Raw genomic sequence first — 19,433 nt, 5'->3', positions numbered from 1 at the left:
TAAAAGCATTTTTAGTCATGCTATGGCTCAAAAATATATCTTCCTTGCAACCATTTTCAGAAAGTTACTGGAGGATGTGCTCCACCAAAACAAGGGCATAAATCTAGAAAGAAAAAGACAAGGCATCCAAGAAGTAATGGATCCAACATCAGAGAGAGATGAATGAAAATTCAAAGACAAGAGTGAAGGGAGATCCCAGGAAACCTGTGTACCAGGCTAAGGGAGCAGTCAATAGAGACTGGTCCACAAATAAGAGAGCTCTAAGAGAGATGTTTCCAAAAAATAAATGAAGCTAATAGGTTGTTATATTTGAACCTCTTGAGTGGAGCATGGGGATGAATGAGTCAGAGTTTGGGGAGGAGCAATTTTTAACTCCAAGAGGGGGAAAACATAAACAAAAACAAAACATGTACAAATAAGGAAATTTAATCTGGTTCCACTATTCAGACTGGGCTATGAACAATACTTACTTTATTATAATATACATTCTGAACACTGATTTAACCGAATATTGATACTTAAATCAATATCTGCCCTTGCCTTCTGAGGATAGAAAGAGGGGAACTTTTCATGGGCCTGGTGATAAACAAGAGAAAGTGCTGTCCTCCACAATAGGAAATCAGATCATATCTGAAATTGAAAATGCAAGAAATAAGAGAGCATATGCATTGTTTAATAATTCTGAGATAAGCAGAAGAACTAAGAAGAACATCTGGGATGGGCCTTGAGAGAGATGCACACCAGGGAGAGGGGGGTGTTAAAGGTATTCAGTTTTATAAGGAAAGCAGAGCACAAAAGTTTGAAAAATTTTCAGCCTGACTATGCAATAGAAAAGAAAAACCCATTTTCTAGGGAGAAATTCAAGCCGGATACAGAAATTTGCATAAGTAACAAGAAGCCTAATGTCAATCCCCAAGACCATGAGGAAAATATCTCCAGGCCATGTCAGAGACCTTCATGGCAGCCCCTTCCATCACAAGCCCAGAGGCCTAGGAGGAAAAAGTGGTTTTGTAGGTCCAGGGTCCCCATGCTATGTACAGCCTGGGGACTTGGTGCCCTGCATCCCAGCCACTCTGGCCATGGCTGAAAGGGGCCAATGTACAGCTTAGGCTGTGACTTCAGAGGGTGGAAGCCCCAAGCCTTGGCAGCTTCCATGTTGTGTTGAGCCTGCAAGTGCACAGAAGTCAATAATTGAGGTTAGATTTCAGATGTATGGAAACACATGGATGCCGAGGCAGAAGTTTGCTGCACGGGTGGAGCCCTCATGGAGCACTTCTGCTAGGGCAGTGTGGAAGGGAAATGTGGGGCCAGGGCCCCCACACAGAGTCCCTACTGGGGTACTGACTAGTAGAGCTGTGATAGGAGAGCCACCATCCTCCAGACCCCAGAATGATAGATCTACTGACACCTTGCACCGTGTGCCTGGAAAAGCTGCTGACACTCAATGCCGGCCTGTGAAAGCAGCCAGGAAGGAGGCTGCACCCTGCAAAGCCACAGGGGTGGAGCTGTCTGAGACCATGAGAACCCACCTTTTGCATCAGTATGACCTGGATGTGAGACCTGGAGTCAAACGAGACCATTTTGGAGCTTTAAAATTTGACTGCCCTACTGGGTTTTGGACTTGCACGTTCCTGTAACCCCTTTGTTTTGGTCAATTTCTGCCATTTGGAATGGCTGTATTTACCAAATACCTATTTGGTAAATATTGTATCCCTATTTTATCTAGGAAGAAACTAGCTTGTTTTTGATTTTGCAGGCTCACAGGTGGAAGGAACTTGCCTTGTCTCAGATGAAACTTTGGACTGTAGACTTTTGGGTTAATGCTGAAATGAGTTAAGACTTTGGGGGACTGTTGGGAAGGCATGATTGGTTTTGAAATGTGAAGACATAAGATTTGGAGGGGCCAGAGACAGAATGATATGGTTTGGCTGTGTCCTTACCCAAATCTCAACTTGAATTGCATCTCCCAGAATTCCCGCATGTTGTGGGAGGAACCCAAGGGGAGGTAATTGAATCATGGAGGCCGGTCTTTCCTGTGCTATTCTAGTGATAGTGAATAAGTCTCATGAGATCTGATGGGTTTATCAGAGGTTTCTGCTTTTGCCTCTTCCTTATTTTTTCTTGCTGCCACCATGAAAGAAGTGCCTTTCACCTCCCACCAAGGTTCTGAGGCCTCCCCAGCCATGTGGAAGTGTAAGTCCAATTAAAACCCTTTCTCTTCTCAGTCTTGGGTATGTCTTTATCAGCGATGTGAAAATGGACTAATACAGGGGCATCCCACCAGAGTTTGCAGATGGAGCAGGTGGGGGTGGCAGGGTGTGGAGCCAGGGGGGCATTCCCAGCCAAGACACCCACTGTTCAGTGGAGCAGGACTCTGGGACAGGTGGAGAGCATCTGCTGGTAAAACACACCCCACCCCGGTACCAAATACCCTAATAGCAAAGACACACAGGCAAAGAGGGGAGGAAAGTGGGGCCGGGTTTTCCAGACTCGCCAACTCATGAACTGTTCGACTCCCAGCTCCACCAGCAGACATTCAGCATCATTGTGTGTGTTTGCTGGGCACAGACACCTGCAAGTGGCCAGCATCACCCAACCACATGCAGCAGTCCTGGGACCACAGTAACATCCCACAGCAAGTAAACTAATTAGGGTTGCCTGGAGGCAAAGTCTCAGCCACAACAAGGAAAAGGAATGCTTGTGAGACTCCTGTGAGGAAAATACCCAGGGAGGGTATAAAACCTCAGCAGCCAGGGCACACAAATACACACACCTCACGCCAGCACTCATACCACCCATCCCAGCACCCACCATGGCTGACACCTGCTGCACCAGGACATATGTGATTGCTGCATCCACCATGTCTGTCTGCTCCAGTGACGTGGCCTGTGTCAGCCGAGTCTCCTCCCCCAGCACCTGTACCGGCTCCTCCTGGCAGGTGGACAATTGCCAGGAGAGCTGCTGTGAGCCCCCCTGCTGTGCCTCCAGCTGCTATACCCCTAGCTGCTGTGCCCCACCCCCCTGTCTGGCCCTGGTCTGTGCCCCAGTGAGCTGTGAGCTCAGCCCCTGCCAATCAGGCTGCACAAGCTCCTGCACACCCTCATGCTGCCAGCAGTCTAGCTGCCAGCTGGCTTGCTGCACCTCCTCTCCCTGCCAACAGGCCTGCAGTGTGCCTGTCTGCTGCAAGTCCATCTGCTGCAAGCCTGTGTGCTGTGTGCCCATCTGCTGCAAGCCCGTGTGCTGTGTGTCCATGTGCTCTGGAGCTTCCTCCCCATGCTGCCAGCAATCTAGCTGCCAGTCAGCTTGCTGCACCTCCTCCCCATGCCAACAGGCCTGCTGTGTGCCCATCTGCTGCAAGCCCATCTACTGCGTGCCCGTCTGCTCTAAGTCTTCCTCTTCTTGCTGCCAGAAGTCTAGCTGCCAGCCAGCTTGCTGCACCATCTCCTGCTGCAGACCCTCCTCCTGCGTGTCCCTTCTCTGCCGCCCTGTGTGCAGGTCCACCTGCTGCGTGCCCATCTCCTCCTGCTGTGCCCCTGCCTCCTCCTGCCAGCCCAGCTGCTGCCACCCAGACTCCTGCATGTCCCTCCTCTGCCACCCTGCATGCTCCTGCCCGGCCTGCTGAGCCCTCTTCTCAGGCCAGGAGTCTAGCTGCTGATGGGCACATCCACTAGGGCCAGCCGGCTCAGGTCCTGACCTGGGTTAGGTGGCTGCCCCTACCTGAGACGGGGTCCCCGTGTCTCCCTTGTGCTGAGGTGACCTCCCCCTCCTTACTCCCAGGAGCCTCCATCGTCACTGTTCCCCAGCTCCTGCCTCCCAGCAGGTACCCACCTGCCTGCTGGGTCCCCTGTCCTCCCTCCCAGCTTCTCTGCCCTGGGTCACTTGGCCTCGACTTGAACCTGTCAGCACCTCCTTCTGCTCCCCAATAAACTCTCCTTGGTCACCTGATTCTCTTTTCCTGTTATGCTCCTGGGGGAGACACACGGTTTTGAGCTGACATTGGTCTCCTCCAGCCATGACTGTTTCTAGGAGTGAGTGACTTAACCTAGAAGTCACACGGGACAGTGGCCTAACTCCTCCAGGGAGGTCACCAGGTGGGACTCACGGCCACTCCCAGGAAGGCTCAGTCCTGGCTCAGCCCCCATGCCCGGGTCTTCCTAAGCCTGGTCATTCACTGCCGTGCCCTGGGCTGTGGGGCTCTCCAGGTCCCAGGACCGTCCCACCCACTGCGCCACCTGGGAGAGCTCACCCTGCAGGGTCACCTGCCGGGAAGCTGGTCTGGGGTCCGGGCACCGTAGCCTCCGGACCTGGTCACCACCCCTGTGTGCCACCCACTGGAGGGTTCTGCCTGTTTAGCAGCAACGCAAGGGGAGAGTGAGGGGTGCTGCACCTGCACAGGAGACAAGGGGCTCGATGGGGACAAAAGCATCATGGGGTGGGTGGAGGGACATGCAGCATTCCCCAAGGATCTTGATGGAGACAAAAGCATCATGGAGTGGGTGGAGGGATGGGATGGGGGTGGAATGCTTGCTGCTGACTGGGACATTCCCCAAGACCCATCGCCCCCTGCCTGTGAAATGCACGTCCTGCATGTCGTTTAGGTGTGTGACTTGTGATTTTCAAGGCTTGTCCCTAATCTCTCCCAGGGCAGACCTGGCCAGGTTCTTCAAGGCCCTGTGGCTCTGCTCCCCCGACCTGGGTCAGGGGTCCACACGGCTCCAGCTCAGGCCTCTCCTCCTCCCACCCTGCCCAGACGCATAGGGATGGCCCCTGTTCTGCTGGGCTTGCCCATCCCGCTGTAGGTCCCTCACCTGGTGACCCCATGAGCTCCCTCTCTAGTGTCTGTTGGGGTGCTTGGTGTCTGTTTCTGGGGACCTCAGCTCCCCCATCTTGCTCTGTGCACAGCACCAAGTCCCCACCTCGCTGCTTTGACTGATTCATGATCCGTGCAGCCAGCATCACTGCCCCCTCCACACGCATTCAAGCCCAGCGCACAGTCTGAGCTGGGGATGGCTGTCCGCACTGATGTCAGGCAGCCCTGAGTTGGCCTGCGTTGTACACTTTGCATCACCTCTGTGGGGACAGCACCCAGAGACACGACCAGTAGTCACAGTGGCTGGAGGGAGCCCGGCTCTACAACAGGCACCCTCCCCAGGGGGGCTGTGTGGGTGGGTCCCTCACAGACAGGGAGTCCAAGAAACCTCTGCTATTCGTGAGTGACCAATCCCAGGGCCTGGGCGAGGGTGGAACAGAGCCCCTGGTCTGCCCTCCTCTCCTCCCAGTTCCAGGCTCGGTTCCTGGTAGGGCCATGCGGCGGGACTCCTGGACATTCCTGCGAGTCCCTCTCCCCTCTGACCGGGCCTGCCCAGGGATGTTGGGCTGCAGGGACCATCACCAGCAGACAGTTGAATGCATGACAGACTTCTCCAATGAGACACGCAGAGCAAGAGTTCAAGAAAACCCTGATGCACTTAACTCCATAAACAGACGGCAACCTCTCTACGCCACAAGACCAAAGCAGAAAACCAGTGACAAAGGAAGCCACGGTGTGAGAGAAGACACTGGACTGAGGAGATTTCAATGAGGCAAAGGCATAAACTCCCGGGAGGAAATAGGCATGGACAGGCTACTCCCACACAGCGGCCCAAACGGCCCTGGAACCCGAGACGTTGGCACCCCTGGGAGGCAGGGTCCTGCCGACAGGAACCCCAGGCACCTCACCCCACCTGTCCCGGAGGAAAAGGCTGGACACACCCGTCGCTCACGGGCCGTGGCAGGCAGGAGCTCCAGCTGGCTGTGGAATTGGGGGATTGGCCCCACTGCTTTGGGAAGAGGCGAGGCCATATCTTACCACGTGAGAGGCCCTCCTGGACCCTGCCATCTGCAGTGCTGAAAAGTCGCCGGCGCATGTACGAAAGCGGCACTGTTTGTTACCATGAAAAATTAGAAACCACCTAAATATCCATCCACGAGGGAACGGAGGTGAATGGCGCCAGCGCCGCACCACGGGGAGGCCCTGAACGAGGGCCGTGCGCTCACCGGAGCCGCACACACACGGGAGCGCCAGTGCGCAGGCTGCGGGGGAAAGCCCAGGCCGCGCAGGTGCCAAGCGAGGCAGCGCTCTCTGGCCTGGGGACACGCCTTAGCAGCTTGTCTAAATAAGTGGATGGGATCCTTCCTCTTAGCGTATTTTCCAGAGATATACCTGGGGGATTAAAGAAACTTTTATCGTAGAATGAATGACAGCGGGGATCCCACCACCCAGATTAACCAGATGTCATTAATTCCATGATAAAAGGTTTGTTTTTTAAAACACTTATTCCGGTTTTTGTGGAACCATTTGAAATTCAGTGTGGTACCACATGGCGGTGCTTCCCCTGGGTGCCACTGCAGAGCCTCCTGGGAGTGAAAGCCTTCTCCCGCCTGCCCGCCAGGAGTGCAGCTGAGGACGGCCAACTTCTATATATATATAGTTATCAAAAGAAGCAGAGCGTCATGCAACAGTCATATCCACATTTCCCAAAAAGCCCCCCAAACTGGAATCAGAGTGGTCTGTGCACTGCCCTGGTGACCCTGATGTTCTCGTCTCATTTAACCCAGGAGCGTCCTCCCAGGACCAGGTCCTGAGCATTCTGGAGGCTGCTGTGAGGTCTTCATCAAGGAAAACACTCCCATGAGACAGCTGCTTCAGGCGGGGCCACCAGGGACGCCAAAGCCACTGTCAGGAGGTGCTTGAGCAACAGGGTGTCCCTGCAGAGCCACATCCCGCAGCGGCGGCCACACGGAGACCACCCTATCTCCACAGAGATAGGTCGGCAGCGCCTGGGCAAAGTGCAGTGTGTCAGCCGGCGCCTCCCAACGGGGCTTCCTATGTGTCAGTGCATGCACGTTTAGGCTCTCCAGCCCAAGGCCGCATCTGTTTGATGCAGGCAAAGGCAGCTGCCCCAGATCCCTGCCAGGATAACCTCTGCTCCAACGACGCAACAGCAGGGAACAAACCCCAGGGGAGGTGGATGCTCTCACGGTGCCCTTTTGTCTCTAAAGTGGGGAGAGATCTTACCATTCTTTTTCTCTGCCAGGACATTGCCTTGGGGGTGGGCATCTCCCTTCTCCACCCCACACCACCCTCTACACAATCACAGACACGAGGCTGAGACACTGGCCCAAATGTCACAGGCATGCAGCCACGGGGCTCTTACCTTTCAGAGCCCGTCAACCCCCGACCCGGGGTCCCCAGCCCCTCACCATGCTGCCTGGCCCTGCCTCCTCCTCCCTGCCAGGTGCCTTTCAGAGCTTCACAGCCACCTCCTCCACCTCCCACAACTCCTCCAGTCCCTGTTCTCAGATCAGTGGGGCAAGCCTGGCTTTGTGTACATGGAAGCAAGACCCTGGTCAGCACCCGCTCCTAGAGTTCCGCTCACCAGTGAGAACGAGACACCATGGCAATGCAGCTGTGTACCAGATGCCTGGCTCAGTGCAGGCAGCGCACAGAGTCTGTGGTATGACCACACCAAGCAGCCCTAAGGCAGCAGGTGTCCGCCCAAGCCTCAGCCTCTGCTCCAGCCATACCTGCCCACTCAGGTGTATTTTTTGTCTGACTTTTGCTCCTGGGGCCGAACAGCCCAGCCAATTCAACACAGCCCCAAGGCTGTACTAAAAGTTCCTAGGAGGAACACGTGCCACAGCCTAGACACCCACCAGGAAAAGCAACCAGGAAAGGAAGGTGCAGTGGGGAGCCCTGCCAGAAAACACACATGGGGAGGGTCTCTAAAACCCCAAGAGCCCCAAGCACCTCACTCACTCACCCACTCACTCACTCATTCCTCCCCCAGCTCACCTCTTCTGCACCCCCCGCATGGCCACGTCCACCATGTTCATTGCTCTAGCACTTGCACTGACTCCTGGCAGGTGGCAGGCCCCAGCTGTGCTGGTAGGTGAGACATGGGGGGAGACTTGGGCTCCAGCTATCCCAATGCTCAGGGAGTTCCACTCATGGACAGCTTGGGCATCCTGGCCTCCTGTGCATGTTCACAGACACTCAGGGACACCCTCTGCTCCAGCCCCAGGCTTGCCGCTGGGATGCAGAACAGAGAACAGAGACACAGCCTCCAGAATTCCCTGTGCTGGGCTGGGTGGGTGGAGGGGCGGTGGGAACAGGAAGGCCCCAATGGCAGAGGAAGTCCGGGACAGCGTGGGGACACATGCAGACCAGAGGGCAAGAGAAACACACAGACACACAGGTCCAGATGTAGCCAGATGTGGTTTCAAACAGGATAGAGCCAATCTGAGAACAGACTCCTAGAAATGCAACTGCAGGCAAGGGACGCTGGCGAGGTGTGGCTGTCACCAGGTTGCCTGCAAGAGGCCCCGAGTCTTTACTTCTTAACAGCTATACAATCACAATGTCAGGGGCACACATTATTCTTTCTTTGCCTATTTAATAAAGAAAAATATCTTATGGTTTTCTTCAGCTAGGTGCGCAGTGTTCCAAAGTGCGGACACGCTGCACTTGATGGCTGCAATGCCAGGTGGATGGCCCTGAATGTCTCTCCAGTTGTTAATTATTACAAACGACACTTCTGTGGGTGTTTCCACCATAGGCCTTTCCACACTCAGGTACGTGTTTGCCTAAATTCCTAAAAGTGGCACTTCTAAGCTGGAGTGTTAGCAGATTTTGAATTCATAAAGATACTTAGAAATGCCCTCAAAAAGAGTGTCCAAACTGCCTGCTAAGACCGATGACAGAGGGAATGGTGCAGTGGGTAACTGTAAGGGCCTGTCCCTCCACGGAACATCAGAAACTGGCAAAACAAACAGATCTGGTTGGACTTTGTGTCCCCACCCAAATCTCATCTTGAACTGTCATCCCCAGGTGTTGATGGAGAAACCTGGTGATTGGATCATGGAGATGGCTTCCCCCATGCTGTTCTCGGGATAGTGAGTGAGTTCTCACCAGATCTGATAGTTTTTTTGTTTTTTGGGTGTTTTTTGTTTTTGTTTTTGTTTTGAGACAAGTCTCGCTCTGTCACCCAGGCTGGAGTGCAGTGGTGCGATCTCAGCTCACTGTAAGCTCTGCCTCCCAGGTTCACGCCATTCTCCTGCCTTGGCCTCCCCAGTAACTGAGACTACAGGCACCCAACACCACGCCCAGCTAATTTTTTGTATTTTTTAGTAGAGACGGTTTCACCATGTTAACCAGGATGGTCTCGGTCTCCCGACCTCGTGATCCACCAGATCTGACAGTTTTATAAAGCAGTTTTTCCTGGTCTCACTTTTTTCTCTCTCCTGCCACCATGTGAAGAAGGTCCTTGCTTCCCCATTGCCTTCCGCCATGACTGTAAGTTTCCTGAGGCCTCCCCAGCCATGTGGAACTGTGAGTCAATCAAAGCTCTTTCTTTTATTCATTACTCAATCTTGGATAGTATCTTTACAGCAGTGTGAAAAAGGACTAATACACAAACAAAAACAGACAAACACTACCTGGTAAAATCAACTTTTTCTGAACTCTGGAAAACAGTAGAAGGTTTGCAGCATGCAAGGGAACACATAACCAAGTAAAAGCAACAGAGCCCAATAGGAGAGCCTTGTGGATTTTAACTTCCCCTTGCCCCATCCCCCATCCCCAGCTGGGTGACAGTCAGGAAGACAGCAGCCGGAGTTCCTGGTGCGGGGTGCTGCTGCCAGGGAAGCAGAGGGGACCTTGTTTGCAAGGCAGTGCAGTTGTCTGTTTCGACCCATCTGGCGGCTCCCTGAAGGACTAACACACAGGGCTTGCCTTATTTCACCAACTCAGACTTTTTCAAGGCAGAGGAACAGCTATATGCAGGGTGTGTGTTACAACGTTTAAAGGTAAATGAACAAGTCACTGACACCTAAGTCAAAAATGATCAGTTGGGAAAACATTGAAAACTCCCAAAATGCCTGGGAGGAAAAGCTGGGAGATGACATGCTTTGAGGAATAAGGGAGTTAGGAGATTCCACATATTTTTAAGAGTCCAGAAAGCCCCCATGCATGTCTATGATGGGGTAATGGCTCAGAAAAGAGCTGAGAAGCTCTCAATGCTCACCTCTGGCTGAACTTCAGGCGCTGAGCAAGCAGGAAGTGAAGGTGCAAGCAGGAAATGAAGGGGAAGGCAGAGTTGCAAACTCCCCAGCTGAGTGCTGAGGGTGTGGACCAACACACAGAGCCCAGCTACAAACCCTAAAGAAAAATACTTTTTGTTTCCAGGGGTTTAAGGAACTCTCTGTCAAATTACTATCTCAGCACTAAGCTAACAGAACAGTGAGCACACATGATGAAGAAACTATTTTTAAAACTGACAGAAACAAACAAAAACAACCACAATCCACAACAATCAGCAACAGCAAACTGCTCAGAGGGAGGAGAACCTGATACCCAGAAATATCCCACTGTAATAGTCACTGTCCAGTTTTCACCAGAGGCATGTGCCATGCAAAAGCAGCAAGAAATATGAGCTACTCATGAGGAGGAAAAGCAATCAATGGAAAATCTCCCTGAGGAAGCCCAGAATTGGACTTACTAGACAAAGTCTTTCAATCAACTCTCTTAAACATGTTCAAAATACTAAATAAAATCACAGACAATGAATTAAGATAAACCAGGAGACTAATGCCTCACCAAATAGAGAATATCAATAAAGAGATAGGAGGAATTTGAAAAAGAAATTAAATAGAAATTCTGGAATTGGAAAGTACAATCACTGAAATAAATAACTCATGATATGGTTTCAACAGCAGATTTTAGCATCTATAAGAATTAGTGAACATGAAGATAGATCCATTAAAGTATTCTAGTCTGAGGAGTAGATGAGAAAATGAGGAGCAGATGAGAGAATGAAGAAAAAAACAAATCTGAAAAGACCTGTGGGACACTATCAAGCATACCAACACACTTAGCAGGATTTCCAGTTGGAGGGGAGACAGTGGGAGCAGAAAAAATAGCTGAAGTAATAATGGCCCAAACTTCCAAAATTGAGGAAACACATCAATCTAACTGAAAGAGATTCACATAGAAACACAGTATAATCAAACTCTCAGAAGTCAAAACAAAGAGAGAATCTAGAAAGCAGTGGGACAGAAGACTAACAGCGGACTTCTCATCAGAAACCATGGAGGCCAGAAGGCAGTGGGATGACATATTTAACATGCTGGGTTTGGGCACAGGGATAGGGAGCACCCAATAACCAAAAAGACAACTGCATCTGGCAAAGTGATCCTTCAAAAGTGAAGAAGTAACACATTTTGAGGTAAATCAAACCTGAGAGAGCTCATTTCTGAAAGCTGTGCCTTACAAGAAATGCTAATTCAGGCTGAAGTAAAAGGACAGTAGATAGTAACCTGAAGCAATATGAATGAAGAAAGACCAACAGCAAAGGCAGCCATGTTGGTAGTTTGTGTGTTTATAGGAGTTTCTCCATTACATCTTGGATATCTAATTTGTTGGGTACAAATATTCATAGTATTCCTTTATAATTATTTTTATTAATGTAAGGTCAGTAGTGATGTTACCATTTTCATTTACGATTTTAGTTATTTGAATCTGTCTTCCTTTAATCAGTCTAGATAGAAGTTTGTTAAATCTGCTGCTCTTCTCAAAGAACCAACTTTTTTGTTTATTGATTCTCTCTATTGATTTTTAAAATTTCTATTCCATTTATCTGTGCTCTGGACTTTATTTTCTACCTTCTGCTAAATTTGGATTCAGTTTGCTCTTTTTCTAGTTCCTTAAGGTGTAAAGTTAATGATTGGAGATGTTTCTATTTTTTTAATGTAAGCATTCATAGCTATCAATTTCCCTCTATGTACTGCTTTCATTGCATCTCATAAGTTTTGGTTTACTGTGATTTCTTTTTCTTTCCTTTCCAAGAGTTTTCTATCTTCTCTTTGAATTCTCCTTTGACCAATTGGTTGTTTGAAAGTGTGCTGTTTAGTTTACACATATTTGTGAATTCCAGCTTTTCTTTTGTTACTGATTTCTAGTTTCTTTCCATTGTAATCAGAGAAGATACTCTGTATGATTTAAGTCAATTTAGATTATTGAGGCTAGTTTTGTGGCCTAAGGTATAGTCTAATCTGAAGAATGTCCCATGTGAACTTGAGGAGAGTGAGTTTTCTGCTGTGGTTGGGTTGTGTGCTTTTGCATATATCTGTTAGACCTAATAGGTTTATGTCATTTTTCAAGTTCTCTATTTCCTTATTGAACAAAAATTTAGTTCTGTTATTTTATGCTTTTTTAATTAGAGGAATGGCTTATTGAAATCTCAAACTCTTATTGTAGAACTGGAACTGTCTATTTCTTTCTTCAAGTCTGTCCATTTTTGTTTCATATACATCGGTGATCTGATGTTAAATGTGTATATATTTATAATTGGTATATCTTATTGATGGATGGACTTTAATCACTACATAATGTCCTGTGGGCCCAGCCCCTGCTGATCAGTCTGCTCCAGCTTCTATATGACAGTGGCTTCCTCATCAGGCTCCTTTCCTGGCCCGTGACTTGCCCCTCCTCAGTAGGGCCATCATGTCCCCAGGTCACCATGTGACCCCCAGGGCAGCACATAACATTCCTCAGTTGCTCTCACTAGAGGCCAATACTTCAGGCCTTACTTCCTAAGGTCTGGAAAATTATGGCGGCCTAATAAAACAAGCTGACAAATTTAAGACTGGTATTATTTCTCTCCCAGGTGTTTGAGAACATTCAGCAGTGAAAGTAGTTGGGTCTGTAGTTGGCTCTGTAGGAAAGCTTTTAATTTTAGATTCAAGTTATTTAATCAATATAGGATATTTGTATTTTTTTTTTCTCCTGTTGTGTGGATTTGGTGTCTTGACAAATAGACAGTTGTGTCTCCACCAACTCAATCAATACAGAGACTCCTCTCATCATCCCATAAATTTCCCTCATGGCCCTTTGTAGTCATTTCATATCCCCATCCTAGCCCCTGGCAGCCACAGATTTTTTTTGGTCCCTTTACTATCACCTTTTCCAAAATGTTATATGCATGGAACCCCATGGTGCTTAGTATTTTGCCATATAATAATTGACTTAAATAGACCCTTCACTAAAGAGCAGATACAGATGGCAAATAAATACATGAAAACACGCTCCACATCATGAGTCATCAGGACAATGCAAACTTAAACCCCAGTGACTCTCTCTATACAGCTGTGTTGACTAAAGTAACAACACATCTGCTGTGCAGGACTGGCAAGAATGTGGGGCTTTGCTGATACGCTTGAGCTTAAACCTCCCATATCATTTTGGTTTTTGCTTATGCAAGGAATCTACTCCCTTTTATCTCCTTGCTTTACTGTTTGTGGATCTAGTGTTTTGAGATTGTTATTCCCCCATGTTCCGTTCACCGTATTAGTTCCTAGGGTTGCCACAGCAAACACCACCAAAAAAGTGACTTATAAGGGTGGAAATGTATTATCTCGCAGTTCTGAGGGCCAGGCACCTGAAATGAAGGTATCCACAGAGCCATGCTTTCTCTGAGCTCCAAGGGAGAATCTGTCCTTGCCCCTTCTAGTTTCTGGTGCTCCCAGCAAACTCTGGCGTCCCTTGGCTTCTAGCTGCCTCATGCCAGTCTTTGCCTTGGTTGTCATATGACTTCTCCCCTTTGTGTGTGTGTTTGAACTTCCTTCTCCTTTCTCTTATGAAGACACTAGTCATTGGATGTAAGGTTCACTATAACCTGGTATGACCTCATTTTAACAACATCTGCAAAGACCCTATTTCTACTTAAGGTCACATTGTGAGTGATATGGTTTGGTTCTATGGCCCTGCCAAATCTCATTGTGAAATGTGATCTCCACTGTTGGAGGTGGGGCCTGGGGGGAGCCATCTGGGCCATGGAAGTGGATCCCTCATAACTTACTGCTGTCCTTGCGGTAGTGAAGGAGCTCTGGCAAGATCTGGTTGTTTAAGTGTGTAGCACTTCCCATCCTCCACTCTCTTTCTCTTGCTGCTGCTTTTGCCATGTGACATGCCCACTCCCCCTTCACCTTCCACCGTGAGTAAAGCTCCCTGAGGCCTCCATAGAAGCTGAGCAGATGCCAGCACCATGCTTCCTGTGCAACCTGCAGAACCATGAGCCAACTAAACTTTTCTCTTTGTAAATGACCCAATCTCAAATATTTCTTTATAGCAATGCAAGACCAGCCTCACACAGCAAGGTTCTGGGTGGATATGACTTTTGGGGAGGCAAGATTCAACCCACTACACTCATCTCCTTCCTCCTGAGTTGTATATTCTTTGATTACTCTAGTGGAGATTACAACATGAATCTATGACTTTTTAAAGTCTAATGTAAATTAGATCTTACATTATTTCCCAGAGAGTATAGTGTACTAAGATCACTTTAACTTCATGTAGCCCCCTCCTGAATTTTGTGATCTTCTTGCCATGTATTTTATTTCTATAAATATTTTACAACTTCTAAGACATCTTATACAGTAAATTTTCATTTAGATTTCCCCACGTGTCCTTCTTTTGTTACACTTCATTTCCTTTTTGACTTCTTGCTTCCATCTGCGATCATTTTCATTCTGCCTAATTATCTTTTTATTTTCCTTAGTGCAGATCCTGCTGGTGACACATCCTGTCAGCATCCAGAGAACGTCATTTTCCTGTCCTCATTTTTGAGGATCTTCTTCCCAGGTGTAGAATTCTAGTTGGGTGCTTCTTTTCTCTCAGACAGTAAATATATCATTCCATCATCCTCTGGCTTCCATCATTTCTACTAAGAAGTCATCTGTAAATGTTACTATTGCTTCTTTAAAGGTAGTATTTTTTTCCCCCCTGGCTGTTTTTAAATTTTTCTCTGTCTTTGGATTTCTGCCCCAATATGCACAAGTATAGTTTCCTTTGTATTCACCTTGTTAAAGATTCTTAAACGCTTTTTGCACCTATGGGTTAATGTTTTTCGTCACTTTAAACTTCTTGTCTGTTATACCTTCCAATATTTTACTACCCTTATTTTACTCATCTCCTTCTATGATTTCAACCATTTATATTCATAATTATTTACAACATAAGGGCATGCTTATTACTCCACTTTCTTTATTTCCCTCTTTTCTTTCCCATCTCTGTACTCAAGCTTGACATTTCCTCATCTCCCTTTCTTCACTAATCTTCTCTTTAGGTTTGTCTAATATGTTGTCTAGCTAATCTACTTCGTTCTTAATTTCAGCTATTATGTTCATTTCCAGAATTTCTGTTTGATTCCATTTCATAAATCTAGTTTGACACCAAAATTCTCCATTTGTCCTCTGTTTTCCCGAGCAAGCTAATCAGCACTACTTTAAATTCCAGTTTGACACTTCTAATAACTAAAGGCCCCATGTATCTGTTTCTCTTGTTTGTTTTTTCCTCTTGGTCCTTTGGTCAGTTGGTTTGTCTTCTAGTATCCCTAGTAATTTTTGACTGAATCCAGGACTTCATGAAAATTTCTGAGATGATTTGAGCCTCTGTTGATGCTGCTGTCTCCAGAAGAGATCACTTTAGTTTCTGGGAGGCAGTTAGGCTACGGACAAATTACATGAGTTGAATATGAGCTGATTTAAAGGTGGGCTTCATTCTTCTTTCTGGTTTTTCCTTCATCCCAGGGAGTAATCTTTCACTTATATTCACTATTTCCAACTGAAAGTCTGTTTTTGTTGTTGTTGTTTTACCAGAATCCCTCCCCCTTCTCAGGTCCTGAACTCTGTGTTTTTGTCTTCCAGTTGCATGAGACCCACTCAAAGCTGTGCTCAGCCTCAGCCTCACGGCTGTGGTCTGTGAATCAGTAAATGCCTCAATAAGAAAATCCACAAGAAATATTGGGCTCACTTCGGTGCACTTTCCCTCTAATGGTGATTCACTCACTCAAGTCTCAGCTGTCTTGGTGCCTCCTGGTGCCCTCAAATACAGATTTTGTTTGTTAAACCAGGTTTCCTAATTTTTCTCAGCTAGATGGCCAGTCTGATGTAAGCCAATTCCCCACACACAAAAACAGAACTTGACAGAGAGTTTTATACAGTGTAAGAAAAACGTGGCACAGTGGAATCATTCTCAGAGCTCAGAATTACTCTTCAATAGTTTCTCCAAAAACATTTATTATTTCAGCCCATTTTTATGAAGGATCTTCCCTATTCCAGGCATTATTTTAGGCCCTCAGAGATTGAGTGGTGAACAAGATAAACACACTTCCTGCCCACATGAAACTTATCTTTGAATAATGGGAGCTGAGGACAGCAAAGAAAATGAGCAAGAAAAGTTAGGAGACTTGGCACAGAAATACTGATGATGGGCCAGGGATGGTGGCTCATGCCTGTAGTTTCAGCAATTTGGGAGGCCGAGGCAGGAGGATCACTTAAGCCGAGGAGTTCAAGACCAGTTGGGCAACATAGCAAGACCCTGGTCTCTACAAAAAAGAAATCTGTTTTTACAAAAAGAAATGTTGATAATGGGACTTGACCTATCGATGATTGAAGCGCATCATAAAGCTATTATAGCCTTTAAGAGCAGAACCAAATCCACAGCCCCAAATGGACCAGTTCAAACTTTTCTTTCCCATCTGAAACCCAGTCCTATCCCCAGCTTTCCCACACGCACGTCTGAGTGGGCCTCGGGGAAGGCCGTGGGGAGGGGCATGGCCTCTCCTTCCTTGCTCCCCTTCTCCCTGTTTCGGGCTCTAACTCCTCCAGTGATGGGGACGGGGAAAGGAATGTTCAGGGCCACCACTGTGGTGCTCACTGGCCACTGCTGCACCTTCTCTCCGGCTGCTCCAGTGATCCTGTGCTTCTACCGGCTGCTTCTGCCTCTTCAGTGAGGACCCACTTCAAAGAGGAGATGCCCCGAGGGACAAGAGTTGGAGGACTCTCTCCCTGGGACATCACACTTTGCATAAGACTGAAGAGCCACCCCTGTCTCCACAGCCTGCTTCTTACAACCTGGGCAGCCCTGGTGGGGTGTGGCCGCTGGCCATAGCTGGTCAACTTCTGTCTTATTTTAGAAAGAAGCCCTGTGGGGACAGGTCTGACCCGGAAGGTTAGCATTATTTTTAGAATGAGAGGTCGTTTCCAGCTTTGCCAGATTCAGAGCAACAAAGACATTCTACTCAACATCGTGTAATATGTCTTATTTTACAATGGACTATGCATATGTGTACTTGAATTTTTAAATAAAAATATGAAATCACAATCAATATTATAATTAGCTGGTGGGTAGCAGTGTTCCTGGAAAGTGATCAGGGCCATTTAAGAAGGCGAGAAGCTCGGGACTTCATGATACCCTGTGGTGACAACAATTCATCATCAAATATTGTGCTGCCTTGAGAGTTGCCTGTGGCTGACCTGGGGGTGTGCGATGGGGCCTGTGGGCAGGGCTGGTGAGAAGAAGATGCTTGCAGTGCCGGGCACACAGAGGAGATGGCTCCAGCAGTGGTGAGGCTGGCGGTCGCCTGCTACCTAGCACAGCCACTTCACAGGTTCAGAACCCAAAACCACAGCCCAGGATGCTGTCATTGTGTCTGAACAAGGAGCAGGCTGAGCCCACGATCCTGGCCCTGGAACAGTCCTGCTGCCTCCCAAGCAAAGGACAAGGTGGGCAACGAACAGAGGGCAGGAGGCACAGAGGCCACGGGGATTAGAAATTGGCGAGTCCTGTGTCGTGCAGCAGGGGAAGGACCATGCTAGAGGAGGAGTTTGCACCACGGGAAACAATTCCTAAGGGCTGGCTTCCTGCAGAGGGAGCCCGTGTCCTGAGGCTGCTGGGTGGTGCCCCAGCACCTCCCAGCAGGTGCTGGATGATGCCCCAGCAACCAAGGATGGCCCCAGGCACATCCCACCCACATCCCACCTGCTGGATGCCCACAGCCCTCCTTGCCTCCAGAAGCCAGCTGGGATCAGTCCCACCCCTACCCCTGCCCCTGAGGTTCCACATGTGACAGGCTATAGCCCAGGTGTGAAAGGAGATTTGGGAGCTGGGCAATACCACCAGCAAACAAACACCCCTAATCATAACAGACGCTGCCTCTCAGGTACAAGGAAGGGGAGGCTGTGGGCCCTGGAACAACAAGGCCAGGAGGGGTATAAAAGCCAGAGAGCCGCAAGAACCTCACACACTCCCACACTCACACCTCCCCCAGCTCACCTCCTCCCCACCCCAGCATGGCCGCGTCCACCATGTCCCTCTGCTCCAGCGCCTGCACCGACTCCTGGCAGGTGGACGACTGCCCAGAGAGCTGCTGTGAGCCCCCCTGCTGTACCCCTAGCTGCTGCGCCCCGGCTCCCTGCCTGACCCTGGTCTGCACCCCAGTGAGCTGTGTGTCCAGCCCCTGCTGCCAGGCAGCCTGTGAGCCCAATCCCTGCCAATCAGGCTGCACCAGCTCCTGCACACCCTTGTGCTGCCAGCAGTCTAGCTGCCAGCCGGATTGCTGCACCTCCTCCCCGTGTCAGCAGGCCTGCTGCTTGCCCGTCTGCTGCAAGCCCATGTGCTGTAAACCTGTGTGTTGTGTGCCTTCTTCATGTTGCCAGCAGTCTAGCTGCCAGCCGATTTGCTGCACCTCCTCCTCCTGCCAGCAATCCTGCTGTGTGCCCGTCTGCTGCAAGTCTGTCTGCTGCAAACCCATCTGCTGTGTGCCTGTCTGCTCTGGCACTTCCTCTCCATGCTGCCAGCAGTCTAGCTGCCAGCCGGCTTGCTGCACCACCTCCTGCTGCAGACCCTCCTCCGTATCCCTCCTCTGCCGCCCTGTGTGTAGGCCCATCTGCTGTGTGCCTGTGCCCTCCTGCTGTGCCCCCACCTCCTCCTGCCAGCCCAGCTGTTGCCGTCGAGCCTCCTGTGTGTCCCTCCTCTGCCACCCCACGTGCTCCCGCCCGGCCTGCTGAAGGCTCTTCTCAGGCCAGAAGTCCAGCTGCTGATGGCCATGTCCCCTAGGGCTAGCCAGGCTCAGGCCTCACCTCTCTTCCAGTCCTTGGAAGCCCCTGACCTCCCACCCCATCCAGCCTCAGCACAGCTCAACATAGAGAAGGAGCAGCCCCACCCACAGCCACCCAGCCCAGGGGTGGGGTCTGAGATGCTCACTGGCTCCTCCCTGACCTCCCCAGGGGCGGGCGAGCCCTGACTGCTCCTCATGGCGCTTCCTGGCTGCAGACCACGACCCTCTGCTGGTCAGGTACGGGCCCTCCTGACCCGGGTCTCGCACCCAGGAGTGTCACCCTCTGCCTCTGAGCACCAATAAAGCCTCTGCAGCTCCAGCTGACTCTGTGCTGACTCTCCGCACCCAGGGCGGGATGGGGCAGAGTGGGGCTTGGCCTGGCTCTGGGGAGCTGGGCCCCGTGGATCTCCTTACATCTCCAGCTGGGGGACCGTGGGGGACTCTTGTGTGACACCTGGAAGCTCTTGTCCACCTTGTGGCATGTTCTGCTGTCCGGCT

At 49.6% G+C, this 19,433-nt stretch overlaps 1 protein-coding gene across 2 annotated transcripts; it reads left to right on the top strand.

The window, feature by feature from the left end:
* The first annotated feature begins 2,851 nt into the window (after positions 1–2,851).
* LOC104659948 (keratin-associated protein 10-3-like) lies at positions 2,852–18,885 on the top strand. Of its 2 annotated transcripts, none has more exons than XM_010360124.2 (2): positions 2,852–3,421; positions 18,316–18,885. In XM_010360124.2, the coding sequence occupies exons 1-2, from the start codon at positions 2,861–2,863 to the stop codon at positions 18,883–18,885; spliced, it is 1,131 nt and encodes a 376-aa protein (XP_010358426.1). In that variant the 5' UTR covers positions 2,852–2,860. The 2 variants fall into 2 exon arrangements, with proteins under 2 accessions (XP_010358426.1, XP_030770562.1); XM_030914702.1 differs by lacking the exon at positions 2,852–3,421 and having other exon boundaries at positions 18,169–18,504; positions 18,580–18,885.
* Positions 18,886–19,433: the final 548 nt, after the last annotated feature.

The sequence above is a fragment of the Rhinopithecus roxellana genome, chromosome 13 (genome assembly GCF_007565055.1).
Source record: "Rhinopithecus roxellana isolate Shanxi Qingling chromosome 13, ASM756505v1, whole genome shotgun sequence".
NCBI classification, from domain to species: Eukaryota; Metazoa; Chordata; class Mammalia; order Primates; family Cercopithecidae; genus Rhinopithecus; species Rhinopithecus roxellana.
Note: the sequence above shows the minus strand (reverse complement) of the source record. Positions and strands in the feature narration are given on the sequence as shown.